A 14,270-nucleotide genomic window follows, 5' to 3' on the forward strand; every position below is an offset into this window, starting at 1 on the left:
ATTCAATTTTTGATGAAATCAAACAAAGTTTAATTTTGGACCCCGATTTGGACCAACTTGAAAACTGGGCCAATAATCAAGAATCTAAGTACATTTTTAGATTCAGCATATCAAAGAACCTAACTGATTCATTTTTTGTCAAAATCAAACTAAGTTTAATTTTGGACCCTTTGGACCTTAATGTAGACCAATTTGAAAACGGGACCAAAAGTTAAGAATCTACATACACAGTCATGACAGTTAGATTCGGCATATCAAAGAACCCCAATTATTCAATTTTGATGAAATCAAACAAAGTTTAATTTTGGACCCTTTGGGCCCCTTATTATGTTGGGACCAAAACTCCCAAAATCAATACCAACCTTCCTTTTATGGTCATAAACCTTGTGTTTAAATTTCATAGATTTCTATTTACTTATAATAACGTTATGGTGCGAAAACCAAGAAAAATGTTTATTTGGGTCCCTTTTTGGCCCCTAATTCCTAAACTGTTGGGACCTAAACTCCCAAAATCAATCCCAACCGTTCTTTTGTGGTCATAAACCTTGTGTCAAAATTTCATAGATTTCTATTCACTTAAACTAAAGTTATAGTGCGAAAACCAAGAAAATGTTTATTTGGGCCCTTTTTGGCCCCTAATTCCTAAAATGTTGGGACCAAAACTCCAAAAAAACAATACCAACCTTCCTTTCGTGGTCATAAACCTTGTGTTAAAATTTCATATATTTCCATTCACTTTTACTAAAGTTAGAGTGCGAAAACTAAAAGTATTCGGAGGACGCCAACGTGATAGCAATATACGACGAAAAATTTTTCAAATTTTGCGGTCGTATAAAAACTGAAGTTTTGACTTGAAAAGACATTTATTTGTGAGTGGAATTTTAAATTCAATATTTCAAAAGTGATAAAACATGTTCAAACAACAATGCTTTGAAGAAAATGTATAAATATTTTTTTTTCAAACTTTTGCTTCTATAAATTGATGCAAAAAAATCCAATGGAACTAGATATTATTGAGATGGGAGCCATCTCTGTGGGCCCGCTGTGAATAATGTGCATTAAAAATTGTATCTTTACCATAGGACATGGGTTTGTCAACTGAAATCAAAGTTTTTGACCTTGACCTTTGACCTAGGAAGTTGAAAATAAATTATGACACACCCTTTGGTGTTGGTTTATAACCATGTCAAGTATAAACTTTGAAATGATAACGGTTCTCAAGATATAGAGCGGACACGATCTTTACCATAGGACATGGGGTTGTCAACTGAAACCAAAGTTTTTGACCTTGACCTTTGACCTAGGAAGTTGCACATTAATTATGACACACCCTTTGGTGTTGGTTTATATACATGTCAAGTATAAACTTTGAAATGATAACGGTTCTCAAGATATAGAGCGGACACGATCTTTACCATAGGACATGGGGTTGTCAACTGAAACCAAAGTTTTTGACCTTGACCTTTGACCTAGGAAGTTGTACATAAATTATGACATACCCTCTGATATTGGTTTATATACATTTCAGGTATAAACTTTAAAATGATAATGGTTCTCAAGATATAGAGCGGACACAATCTTTACCATAGGACATGGGGTTGTCAACTGAAACCAAAGTTTTTGACCTTGAACTTTGCCCTAGGCAGTCGTTCATAAATTATGACACACCCTCTGGTGTTGGTTCATATACATGTCAAGTATAAACTTTGAAATCATAACGGTTCTCAAGATATAGAGCGGACACGATCTTCACCACAGGACACAGGGTTGTCAACTGAAACCAAAGTTTTTTGACCTTGACCTTTGAACTAGGAAGTTGTACATACATCATGAAACGCCCTCTGGTGGTGGTTAATAAACATGTAAAGTATGAAATCATAATGGTTCTCTAGATATGGAGCGGACACAAAGTGTTACGGACGGACAGACTGATCACGATAGGGCGACCCGCCTTTGGCGGGGCCCTAATTATACTGTACATCTGATCACATGTACTGTGCTTAAAGAATAAAATATAACTGAAAAATATAATGGGTAAAAACACCTGCTCTTAAAAATTAAAATAAAAGAAAGATTTCTTAAGGAAATTTTCTTATAAGTTTTGAAGAACACATCTATCATGATGCCTCTTGTAGATGCAATCCTGCATTTGAAGTCTTTTGAAAATTTGTTGCTTGATGATATATGTGGCTTTTATTCAAGAAGGCAAAGATCAACAGGAGCAGAGTGTTACACAAACAAGGGAAAGAAGGAATCGGTTTTAACCTCTATTCTGTCCCTTATAAAATAGCAGAGCATAGTTTGCAGATAACATAAATAATTTGTATGCACATTTATTTATTAATGAATATGGCAACAACTTTTTAAAATACATGAAACAATTATATGAATTATAGCAATTTGGCCAATTGTAATAATCTCCATGGTAATGAGATGTGCCAATACTAATACAACTGCATACCAAATATCTTTGACTTATCACTAGTGGTTTACCATAAACTCGACCTAATCACAAAATTATACATTGTTGACGCTGCATCCTTCGTCACTGGAAACATCAAAAACATTATTGTACTTTTACTCTATTATAAACATAGGAAACTGCACAAAGATATCATCCGAAAATAGATCATTAGGAGACAAATATAAGTACTATTAACAGAACTGGGTTAAGTTGCAGTAAGTCACTAAACTTTGTTATTTCCTTTCATTACAAATAGATAAAATCAAACACAACCCCAAAACCTATATAAACATGGCAATACACAGGCCACCGCCCTCTGACTAAAACAATTAGATGTGAGATAGTAGTAACATTACGTGTATGCTTCACTTGAGTTTGTAGTTTTGATTGGCTGACCATAAAATCAAGACACTCCTATATCATTTTCATTTCCGTATAAAAGAAAACAGCTATTATGAGAAGATCTGTTATCTGTAACCATGTTAAAACAATGCATCTAGAAAAGGTTGTTTTAACTTTTACATTCATGGTTGTAGCATATAAATGTTATAGTAAGAAATGGAAGCTTCTTTTTATAACTGTTGTAAAAGTGTTGATTGTATTAGCTTTTAAGTATAAGGCACAAATGTGCTTTTGACAACACTTTTATACACAAATAAGAGTAACGTTATAAAAAGCAATCATTTCATTAATATATATCTGTCTTTTACACACAAGCAACAAACTAAAAACACAGTTACAACAAAAGTAATTTATTTTTCAATATTTGTTAAATCTTGCAATTCTATTAAAGATTATTATTAAGGATGTTGTTTTTTCCTAAAAATAAGTAATTTAATAAACAATGATGTTCAGGTTTGTTTTGTGGTGTGAAAGGAGTTTCAACGGATGGCACTTAAAACAAATAACTGATGTGTGCGTTTGAATTCCTTCGATGAAATCTTTGATGCACATAATCTTTAATACATACAATATAGCTATAAAGTTTTTTTTTATGAAAATTTTAATAGTTGTAGAGTAATTTGCTATGAGCACTGCCCTAAAAAAATATGAAGTTTTTTAGTTTCTGTGTCATTTGGATAATTTGGTCTCTTGTGAGGACTTGTCTAATTGGCAATCATACTTTACCTTCTATTTTGTAATAAGTACATTTTCCAATGATGTATTCTTTCCAAAAAAACAGGTCTAACCTTTTTTGGGTGTAATTTGTATATATTTATTGAGATATCAGTAATTTGTATATATTTATTGAGACATCATTAATTTGTATATACTTATTGTTATCAGTAATTTGTATATATTTATCAAGAAACCATTAATTTGTATATATTTATTGAGATATCAGTAATTTGTATATATTTATAAAGAAACCATTAATTCGTATATATTTATTGAGATATCAGTAATTTGTATATATTAAAGGAGACACAATTAATTTGTATATATTTATTGAGATATCAGTAATTTGTATATATTTATAAAGAAACCATTAATTTGTATATATTTATTGAGATATCAGTAATTTGTATATATTAAAGGAGACACCATCAATTTGTAAATATTTATTCAGATATAATTAATTTGTATATGTCTATTGAGATATCAGTAATTTGTATATATCTACTGAGATATCAGTAATTTGTATATATTTATGGAGACATCATTAAATGTGTACGTATTTATTGAGATTTTTAATTGGGATATCAGTAATTCGTTATTTTTTCCATAAAGATAAGTTTTCATAAAATGTAACCATTGTCTTTTCTCTTACAGGGATACACTATGCAATCAAATTCTAAAGATTCTGTAAAAGTTTTGCTGAAATCCATTTGCAGGTTAAGATCCTAAAGAACAAATGGACATGCCCATCACCTTTCCTAACTGCTTAGTAGATGTATAAATATAAAGAACATAAGCACTAAATAACAAACACATACATAGTTTATCAATTAGGAAAAGACTGCCAGCAAATGTTAGATATTTTTAAAAGCTTGGTTAAAATCTAGGATTAGTGAATGTAAACATTCATGTGCTTGGTAATAACATGCATTAGAACATACCATGCCTAGCTTTGAAAAGCTGTGAAGAGGCAGTTATCCGCCTGGCTTTTGTAGGCTTAACTGTTTGCATAAATATAACAGAAATAAAATAAAATAAAATGTGGGTAAAATAAAAATAATAATATTGCACTATTAACTAAACTCTATTGTGAACCATAACATTTAACAAAGCAAAATTATCTGTTGACTCTGCTACAAAGGCGACACAAATAAATAGAAGTATATGGAAAACAAAATCCAAAGTGCATGAAATAAAATACATGTACCATTAATAAAGCAAACTAAAGTTTGTGAGCAATTTTACTTTAAATTTTAACATAACAAAACAATTTATCTAATTCTTAAAGAAGAAAGTTGACATGCATTGTTTAGAGAAAGCAAAAAGTTCAGCACTTTTAAGTATAAATTCTTTGAATCATTTCTTTTATCCAAGGATATATAGAGATTAATACATGGCCTTTTCCATATCAGCCTGGGTATCATCCCGAGACCCCCATATCAGCCAGAGACGGAGTCGAGGTGCTGATATGGGTCGAGGGATGATACCCAGGCTGATATGGAAAAGGCCAAGTATTAATCGCTTTATCATATACTTCCGACAATAGTTTTATGTAAGGCAAATAAACAAATGCAATAACTAAAACAGTCAAAAACTTTATAAAGAAGTTAAATTATGAATCAAATATACTATAATTGTCCAACAACAGCATCACTACCTCCATATATATGTATGGTAACATTTCCTATAGAGGCATTTTGAAACATTGGAAATTTGGAAGAGTTTTATGATCATTATTACTCCATGTTTGTTGTACTATAAAATGATTCTTAATTGTCAATGGCATTTGTTAGCAAGTACTAAACTATCCCCACAAAAGTTCCCGTAAATTTTGACGTCGTCATAAAAAATATCTGACGTCACAATGGAAAAGAAAACAATCGATACCGGAAACACCGGAAGTAACTTGCACGAGAAGCACTGTTATGGGTTTTTGCACGAGACGCCCCTGATATGGGTTATCAGCCCGGGTGGGAAATTATGGCTTGTGTACTTCCGCTCATTACACATATGCAAAAGCTATCATATCAATGCTAAGTATATGATAAATAAATATAACAAATTCTATATCTGTTATGTTGTAACATACATATACTTTAAAATAGGTGTATTTGAGGTGTGTTTGCTGATTTTTTGCTAAGCAAACAGCATTTAACAATAGGGAGGGAAAATAGTTGGAGTTAGATACCCCCTTGTAATGTCTCAGGTTGCGCCGACAGGTCTTACTGCGATGTTGTTCCTTGTGAGAAAACATATTCAAATATTTCTCAGCCCAATTTATTATTCATAATTATGTTTGTCATATTAAAATAATAATTACTTAAATACAATTAAAAGTTGTAAGTTGAAAGTTGAGATTTCATCTATTCATTCATAGACCAATCATCTCTTTAACAAAAGTTGCTGTACAAGGCACAATTAAGAAGTTAAATTTACTAATTCAAAATTTTCTTCCGTTTCAGTGTAATTAAATATTTCAAGAATTTGTCTCAAACGTACCTTGAAACTCTCAAATAAACATGCATGGAAAAAAGCTGAACAAAATGTTGAAATTAAAAATTAAGCAAAACAGCAAAGAAGAAACATTAATATGAAGAAAGATCAAGATACAAGAATTCTTAAACAGGAAGTAGTTTTACAAAAGATCTGTGTGATACAACTGGTCAGAACTTGTGCAGAACTTCAATGACTGACCATATATCTATCTCATATGAACTTTTGCAATATAATTCTATGTATACCACTGTCTTATTTCTATATAGAAAATATAGAAAATTACCTGAATCTGTATTAATTTTTGTCCTCTGTGAAGAGGATACTGATGGATTCATATCCGACATCTGAGGTTTGCCAATACTGGCTCTTGTTTCCTCTATTAACTGTCGAGCTCTTTCCTTAAGTCTCAGTTTTTTATCCTCTTCTTCCTACATCATGAATGAGACCATTTGTAAGAACAGTATTACAAAATTTACATAATTAGTATAACCAGATGCTCCGCAGGGCGCAGCTTTATACGACCGCAGAGGTTGAACCCTGAACAGTTGGGGCAAGTATGGACACAACATTCAAGCTGGATTCAGCTCTAAATTTGGATTGTGATTAAATAGTTGACACAGCATAGGTTTCTGACACAGAATGAATGTGGTCTAATAAACTTAAAATTTTTGTTTTGCCTTTGAGCAATTCACTATGCTGTTGAATATTAATCCTCTCAAAAAAATGTTTGAAGAAATTTTCTTTTTATTTATGAAATTTCAAATGAGAAAAATTGAACCCCCCCCCCTCAATTTTTTTTTCACACCCCCTTTTCCTTTATTCCAAAACCGATCTCAATTCAAATTTCTAATGGAGTTTGCAACAATAATTACTCATTTAAATACATCATAAAATATTAAAATGTAAAAAAAAAGTGCTTGTTATCACTGAATGGTAAAGATTGTTTTAATTTATCAGTTGGTAGTAAAAGTGAATATACATTGTATATTGTATAAAACCATCATTTAAGTTGATTCAACTACTATTCTGGACAAAGAAAGATAACTCCAATTGAAATTGTGCAATTAGATATTTCTTGCTATTACGCAATACTGTGAAATTGAAAATACTTGCTATTGCACAATACTGTGCAATTGAAGATTTCTTGCTATTGCGCAATACTGTGCAATTGAAAATTTCTTGCTATTGCACAATACTGTGCAATTGAAGATTTCTTGTTATTGCTGAGTACTGTGCAATTGAAAATTTCTTGCTATTGCAAAATACTTAATATAATAATTTTGGATCCTGATTTGGACCAACTTGAAAACTGGGCCCATAATCAAAAATCTAGGTACATGTTTGGATTCAGCATATCACAGAACCCCAAGAATTCAATTTTTGTTAAAATCAAACTAAGTTTAATTTTGGACCCTTTGGACTTTAATGTATACCAATTTGAAAACAGGGCCAAAAATTAAGAATCTACATACACAGTTAGATTTGGCATATCAAAGAACCCCAATTATTCAATTTTTGATGAAATCAAACAAAGTTTAATTTTGGACCCTTTGGGCCCCTTATTCCTAAACTGTTGGGACCAAAACTCCCAAAATCAATACCAACCTTCCTTTTGTGGTCATAAACCTTGTGTTTAAATTTCATTGATTTATATTTACTTGAACTAAAGTTATTGTGCGAAAACCAAGAAAATGCTTATTTGGGCCCTTTTTGGCCCCTAATTCCTAAAATGTTAGGATCAAAACTCTCAAAATCAATCCCAACCTTACTTTTGTGGTCACAAACCTTGTGTTAAAATTTCATAGATTTCTATTCACTTTTACTAAAGTTATAGTGCGAAAACTAAAAGTATTAGGACGACGATGACGCAGACGACGACGCCAACGTGATAGCAATATACGACGAAAAATTTTTCAATTTTTGCGGTCGTATAAAAAGGATTCTAGAAGAGATTATATAGGAATTTATATGGTAAAATATATTTATAATAATATCATTATTTTATAAATAGAAAATGTTTTGCTATTAACATGTTTTAATAAAAATTAATTAGTGATACAATTAAAAACATCAACGATATGTAATCACCTTACATCATATAAAATTTTCCTTTAGATATGCACATCTACATATTATGTCCTTATTATCTACTAAGTCTCATGAAATTCTGTTATATGGTTTGCAAGGAGTTACGTTAAAAAAACTGCTGCAGTCCTATATTTAAGCAAAATTAAGTTCAAAGAGGCATAATTCCTAAAAAAAAATCAATTTCATGTTGATATGCACATCTAGTTAGTATGTCCTAACGATATATAAAGTGTCATGAAATTCTGAAGTATGGTTTCAGAGGAATTGCGATGAAAAACTGTTGCAGTAGTATATACATGTATAGGCAAAAATTCTCAAGTTCAAAGAGGCATAACTTCTAAAAATTTACTGATATGCCCATCTACATATTATGTTCTAATTGTCTCCATGGTGTCGCAAAATTATATTTTTATATTAATTATATCTGTTTCAGAGGAGTTTTGATGTCAAGAAAAGAACTGACAGACGACCTGACAGATCAAAACCATTCTACCCTGTCAACTTCGTACTTTAATTGGCCTTTTTAATTTTGTTTGAATCGAGCGTCACTGATGAGTCTTTTGTAGACGAAACAGACATCTGAGCAAATTCAAAATTTCAATCCTGGTATCTATGATGAGTTTATCCACAGAACTTTGTTCCATAGGGTATAAAAAAAACAGCAGTGAAAATCATATTGGTGTACAAGGGTGAAACTAGTTTCTGAAAGCGAAACACAAAATCTTTCAAATAATTGTGAAAACACACCTGACTTGCTTTCCCTGTTTCTTTGGTGTTCTGCTTATTTTCTTTAGTTTCAACTATTGCATCTTGTTTGGCCTTCTCTAAAAGTATTTTAGCTTTTGCCTTTAGCTCTTCATGCCTTGCTTTGTGATTGGTTGGCTACAAAATAATATCAACATCATTAAAATTAAATGCCTTTTTTAAGGGGTGTTCCATAAAACCATACACAAGACACAGGGAAGGCACCTTAAAAAAATGTTTTGTTGTGAGAATTAATGAACTTTAAGAGCAAACGTACATACCCCAAATAAAACTTACTGTGGCCTATAGTTGTTTTAAAATTTCTATGTCATTTGGCCTTTTGTGGAGAGATGTCTCATATGGCAATCATACCACATCTTCTTTTTTATACTTTAATAACTTAACTATAGGTAGGTGTGAAGTACAGTGAAAATGAAAATCTGAATTTGTCTCTATAATTTGTTTATGTGTTCACACTTAATTATTTATCACTATCAATAACTGTGTTTCACACATACTTTATTATTTCACACTCATTCATTTACACTACACGAGTTCAGGTTTGAATGAGCCCCTTGCCTGAACTGACATTTATAGCTTGCTGTTCGCTGTGAGCCACGTCTCCGTGTTGAAGACCGTAATTTGACCTATAATGGTTTACTCTTACAAATTGTGACTTGGATGGAGAGTTGTCTCATGGGCACTCATACCACATCATCTTATATGAAGATGCAAATTTCATATCACTCATTTTCTCAAAATAACTAAAATTAAAGTAATAATCACCTGTTTTTCAGTATTTTTCTGGTATCTCCTTGTATGTTTTTCTACAACAGGACTTTTTCTGTAAGAATCAAAAAAATTATATTATTCAAATTTTACATACCCATGTCAACAGAGACTGTTTGAAATCTATGATAACTTTATTTACCTTTTCAGAAAAAGCAAAAGAATAAAAAAGAATAAGACGTCTTTAAAAAAAAAATCTCACTCAAGTGTCCCTGATCTAAAAAAAAAGTTAATTTTTAAGATTTTTATATAAGTGCCAATTGCTTTCTTTTTTTTTGACTTCTTTTTAACATCTGCATGGCTAACAAATAATTACACTGTTTTCCTATCATTTAAATCAAGGCAACAAATATTTCCAAGGCTCAAGAAAGTAAAATCACAAAAGTACTGAACTTGGAGGAAAAATCAAAACAGAAATTCCCTAAATAGAATTTTTAAAAAAATCAAAAGGGCTAACACATCAAATGAATGGATATATTATTTATGACTTGGTACAGGCATTTTCTTATGTAAAAATGGTGTATTAACCCTGATTTTAGCTAGCTAATCAACTTTGGTGTATGGCAGTTGCATATAATTCCATTATGAGAATCGTAACCTTTAGTTTTTTTTCCCAATCATATCTGGCTTTTATTTATTTATGACTTCAAGAAATAATATGATGACTTACTCTCTGGATGGAGTACTTTCTTTGGAAGACCACTGTGGACTGACAGATCCAGATGTAATACTACTTGTCTGTGAATCGCTCCTTAATACCCAAACTTCACTATCATCCTCCCCTTCTACGTGACCAGAGGCTGGACTAATATCCTCCTCCTCAGAATCAAAAGGGTTATTCAACTGGTTCCTTGTCATTAATGATGTTTTTGATTTCTCCACAGAAAAAGAAGAATTGTCTTTGGTTTGAGACACCAGTTTATTATTATCACAAGAATTATTTTCATCGGGACTAGGCAATCTTTTAATATCACCATTTGTTAAAGTAACTTCTCGTTCAGGGCTTTGTTTAACAGGTGAATGACTAGAGTGTTCACTTAATTTATCTAACGAATTAGAGGGACTACTTGAAGTATAAGACAATGAATCTGGCGTCACTGGAGTCGTCTCTCGACTTTTAGATTTTTTACGATTATCAACATCAGGTTTTGGAACATTTTCCTTTGATGGCTGTGCCGAGTCCATCACATCTTTACCGTACATTTCTCTAGAAATCTGCATTTCTAACTCACGATCCTTTTCACTAAGCATATATGTACTTTCACGAGCACTTGTCCCTATCTGCTGTATTTCTAATGTCTGACCAGTAAAATATGCCCGTAGTTGATGTAAGTAGGTCATTACAGATAATTTATCAGGAACTTTCAATAAAACCATATCAGAAGGTTCTATAACTCTTGGAATACCTAGCTTAGCTGCTGCATCAAAAGCCTACAAAACAAGAAATTTCTTTTAAATCAGGAATGGTACTAAACCTGTCTTTAGTGGTCTAAAATTTCAATTAATTTCAAAAAGCATTTCTCTATTTATCATAGGGGAAGCAAGAGAGATGGACTGTTGAGTGAGGGTATCAAAATGAGGCTCCACACAAATAAATAAACAATATGTGAGGAATCAGCTCTTATATATTCTGTAGTGTTGTTTTGTTTTGATGTTTTAAATTTGAAATTCTTGTTCTGGACTAGATATATTTGCACTTTTTTTACCTCTAATTATATGAGACAATTGGGATGTAACATAGGAAACTATGGTATTTTTTTTTATGACAGAAATGTTGCCCAGTAACAGCTCATCTACAGATTTTTCAAAACTTGGTGCATAAGTATATTGTATTGTATATGTAACATTTAAGCAAGATCATAAAATTCTCCTAACATAGGGCATCAAACTGAATATCACATTCTGACCAATGCATCTGCATTTTCATTTATCATTCACAGGCAAACAGACATTTCCTTAGATTATAGGTCTTATTGTCAAAAGGAAAAGTCCAGGTAATGATATTTATATACCTTAGTTTAAAATATTATTATTGATAATCTGTTACATTTCAGTCGATATTTTTTTATCACTATTTGAATAAAACTTTTAAAAAAAAAGGTAAAATAACAAAAACACTAAACTCTGAGGAAAGTTCTAAAAGGAAAGTCCCTAATCAAATGTCAAAATCAAAAGCTCAAAACACATCAATCTAATGGATAACAACTGTCATATTCCTAACTTGGTACAGGCATTTTCTTATGTTGAAAATGTTGGATTAAACCTGGTTTTATAGCTAGCTAAATCTCTGACTTGTGTAACAGTCATATTTAATTATAGGTTAAAATAAGTACTTACTATTCTATTATTAGCTTTCATGTCATGTGGATTAAGAGATCTAAAATCACTGAAATAGTAAAAGAAGATTTATAACTCATTTTCAAATGATTTATTCATGTTATGGCATGGATATCAGTCAAAAGTGCATAGGATAGACTATTATATTGCACAAACTTGCAACAGAATAGATGGACAACGGCATACCATAATATGTCCGGTAAATCTGTCATATAAAAAGTAATCAATCATACAAAATATATAATTAATCTGCAGTAAGAGTGGCTGTGAGAACATGCATCCAAGAGGTGTTTGATAATCAGTGACTACTTTAAAGTGCTGAAGTTGCTTATTTCCTTTGAGGGCTTAAAGTATGTGGTTAATATGAAACTTAAATAAGCTTTTTAAGAGTTCTTAAATTTTCAAAAATTTATACCCATGTCCAAGGATCCAGAATTTTTTCACCTAATTTTGATCATTTTGATATAACTTAAAAGTTGGTGCCTTTTTTCAAAAAAAGATTGTCAAAATCGCTTTACTGCATGAGTATGCTCATACTTGTAGCATCAACAAACTTGTTTCACTGTTGCATTGCATTTACTTCATGATTTATATCTTACCATTTTCCTAAAATCAATCAAGAGCAATTAAGGGAGGCCACAGTTTAATAATAAAAAGATTTTAATGACTCAAAACGAGAATTTTCTCAGTCATCGCTTACCTTTCTTTCGATTCTGGAGCCGAAATTCAAACCGGATGTTATGCAACAATGCTAAAATAAACAATTCCGGACTCATTTCCGGGATTGGTCTTGTTAATCAAATTTGCTGAGTTCACACGTAATTCGAATTAGCTCCCCCGAGGCATTAATATAGTTATTAGGAGGGCCCTCAGGATTATAACACTTCACTGGAGTGGCAGTTTAATTACAGGAAATCGATAACAAAACAAAATTTTGTTCAAAATGGCAATTTTGAAACTCGATCTCAACGAAATGATGGAAATTTTTTCTGTTGAAAAATAAAATTTGTCCTAAATCCGAATTACACGTTTAGGACAAAATACTTTCAGTTTAGGACAAGACTGGCAAATATGACTGTTTCCGGACCCTTGCCCATGTCTTAAAAGTTACTAACTTGCAAACACGATTACAGAGGGCACCTGGCAAAACAATGTTGCAGCCAAAAGACTGTTTGTGTCATGGGTCAAGAACTGTACATTGACATAAAATAGTATCAAGGGGAGATAATTTTCAAAGCATTTTGTTTTGTTAATTAAACTAGGATATGAAATAATTCATTCAAATATCATTTAATAAAAAAAACTTGAATCCATGAGTAAAATTAATGCAGTATAATTTAAATAGCAAACTAGACACAATAATCCACAAACTTACATGAGATCTGGTCTAAAATGAGCAATAATTGCACAGAACGCCATCCCATTCCGCCATGATGTTGTTAGATTTGTAATTTTAACACCTTTATGGCCCTGTGTGACTTCTTTACACCATTCTAATAAAGTCTGAGTGGAATCTCCAGACTTGGTGACAGGCGATCCTGTCTTCTAAAATACATTTAAAGATAAATTGATTAGATACAGATACCAATGAAATGTTTTTAATAATGTGAAAAATAAACATAAAGGATGAACACTTCCAAAAATTTCAATCATATATAATTTTTGGCTGATGATAAGCTACTAATACATATACATGAATCAGATTAATTATACTGTAAATTCAGAAATATAACAATGGTTTTATGAAAGTGAATAATGTGACTGGGTGAGGATCATTCTTCAACAAGAATGTGTCCATAGTACACTGTTGCCCCACTCGAACTATCAATATCTATGTTCAGTGGACCATGAAATTGGGATCAAAACTGTAATTTGGCATTGAATTTAGAAAGATCATATCATAAGGGAACATGTGTACTAAGTTTCAAGTTGATTGGACTTCAACTTAATCAAAAACTATCTCGACCAAAACTTTAACCTGAAGCGGGACAGACGGATGAACAGACTAACTGATGAACGGACCCACAGACCAGAAAACATAATGCCCCCTACTATCGTAGGTGAAGCATAAAAATTGCAATAATAAATGCTGAATTTACAGTACTCATATTACTGTATGTTGTCAATGACTTAGAATAATAAATGCATGAATTAAATTCTGAATTTAAGATATTTTGCAAATTTCTGGTAAAAAGTGTCATGACTTTGTCGAGACGAGACAAATATTAACGAA

General features: G+C 31.6%; 1 protein-coding gene across 8 annotated transcripts in view; it reads right to left on the reverse strand.

Annotated features, from left to right (window-relative positions):
• LOC139516224 (EH domain-binding protein 1-like) overlaps positions 1–14,270 on the reverse strand; it is a 99,112-nt gene that overhangs the window by 61,188 nt on the left and 23,654 nt on the right. For 2 of the 8 annotated variants that reach the window (XM_071306187.1, XM_071306191.1), the window contains exons 9-15: positions 13,413–13,582; positions 12,038–12,086; positions 10,371–11,131; positions 9,698–9,755; positions 8,915–9,049; positions 6,363–6,507; positions 4,525–4,584 (exon numbers count right to left, since the gene is read on the reverse strand). In XM_071306187.1, the coding sequence (XP_071162288.1) occupies positions 4,525–4,584; positions 6,363–6,507; positions 8,915–9,049; positions 9,698–9,755; positions 10,371–11,131; positions 12,038–12,086; positions 13,413–13,582 (1,378 nt within the window). The remainder of the gene's footprint in view (positions 1–4,524; positions 4,585–6,362; positions 6,508–8,914; positions 9,050–9,697; positions 9,756–10,370; positions 11,132–12,037; positions 12,087–13,412; positions 13,583–14,270) is intronic. The other 6 variants (XM_071306193.1, XM_071306189.1, XM_071306194.1 and 3 more) reach the window with 3 other exon arrangements.

Source organism: Mytilus edulis, chromosome 3, assembly GCF_963676685.1.
Source record: "Mytilus edulis chromosome 3, xbMytEdul2.2, whole genome shotgun sequence".
Lineage (NCBI taxonomy): Eukaryota > Metazoa > Mollusca > Bivalvia > Mytilida > Mytilidae > Mytilus > Mytilus edulis.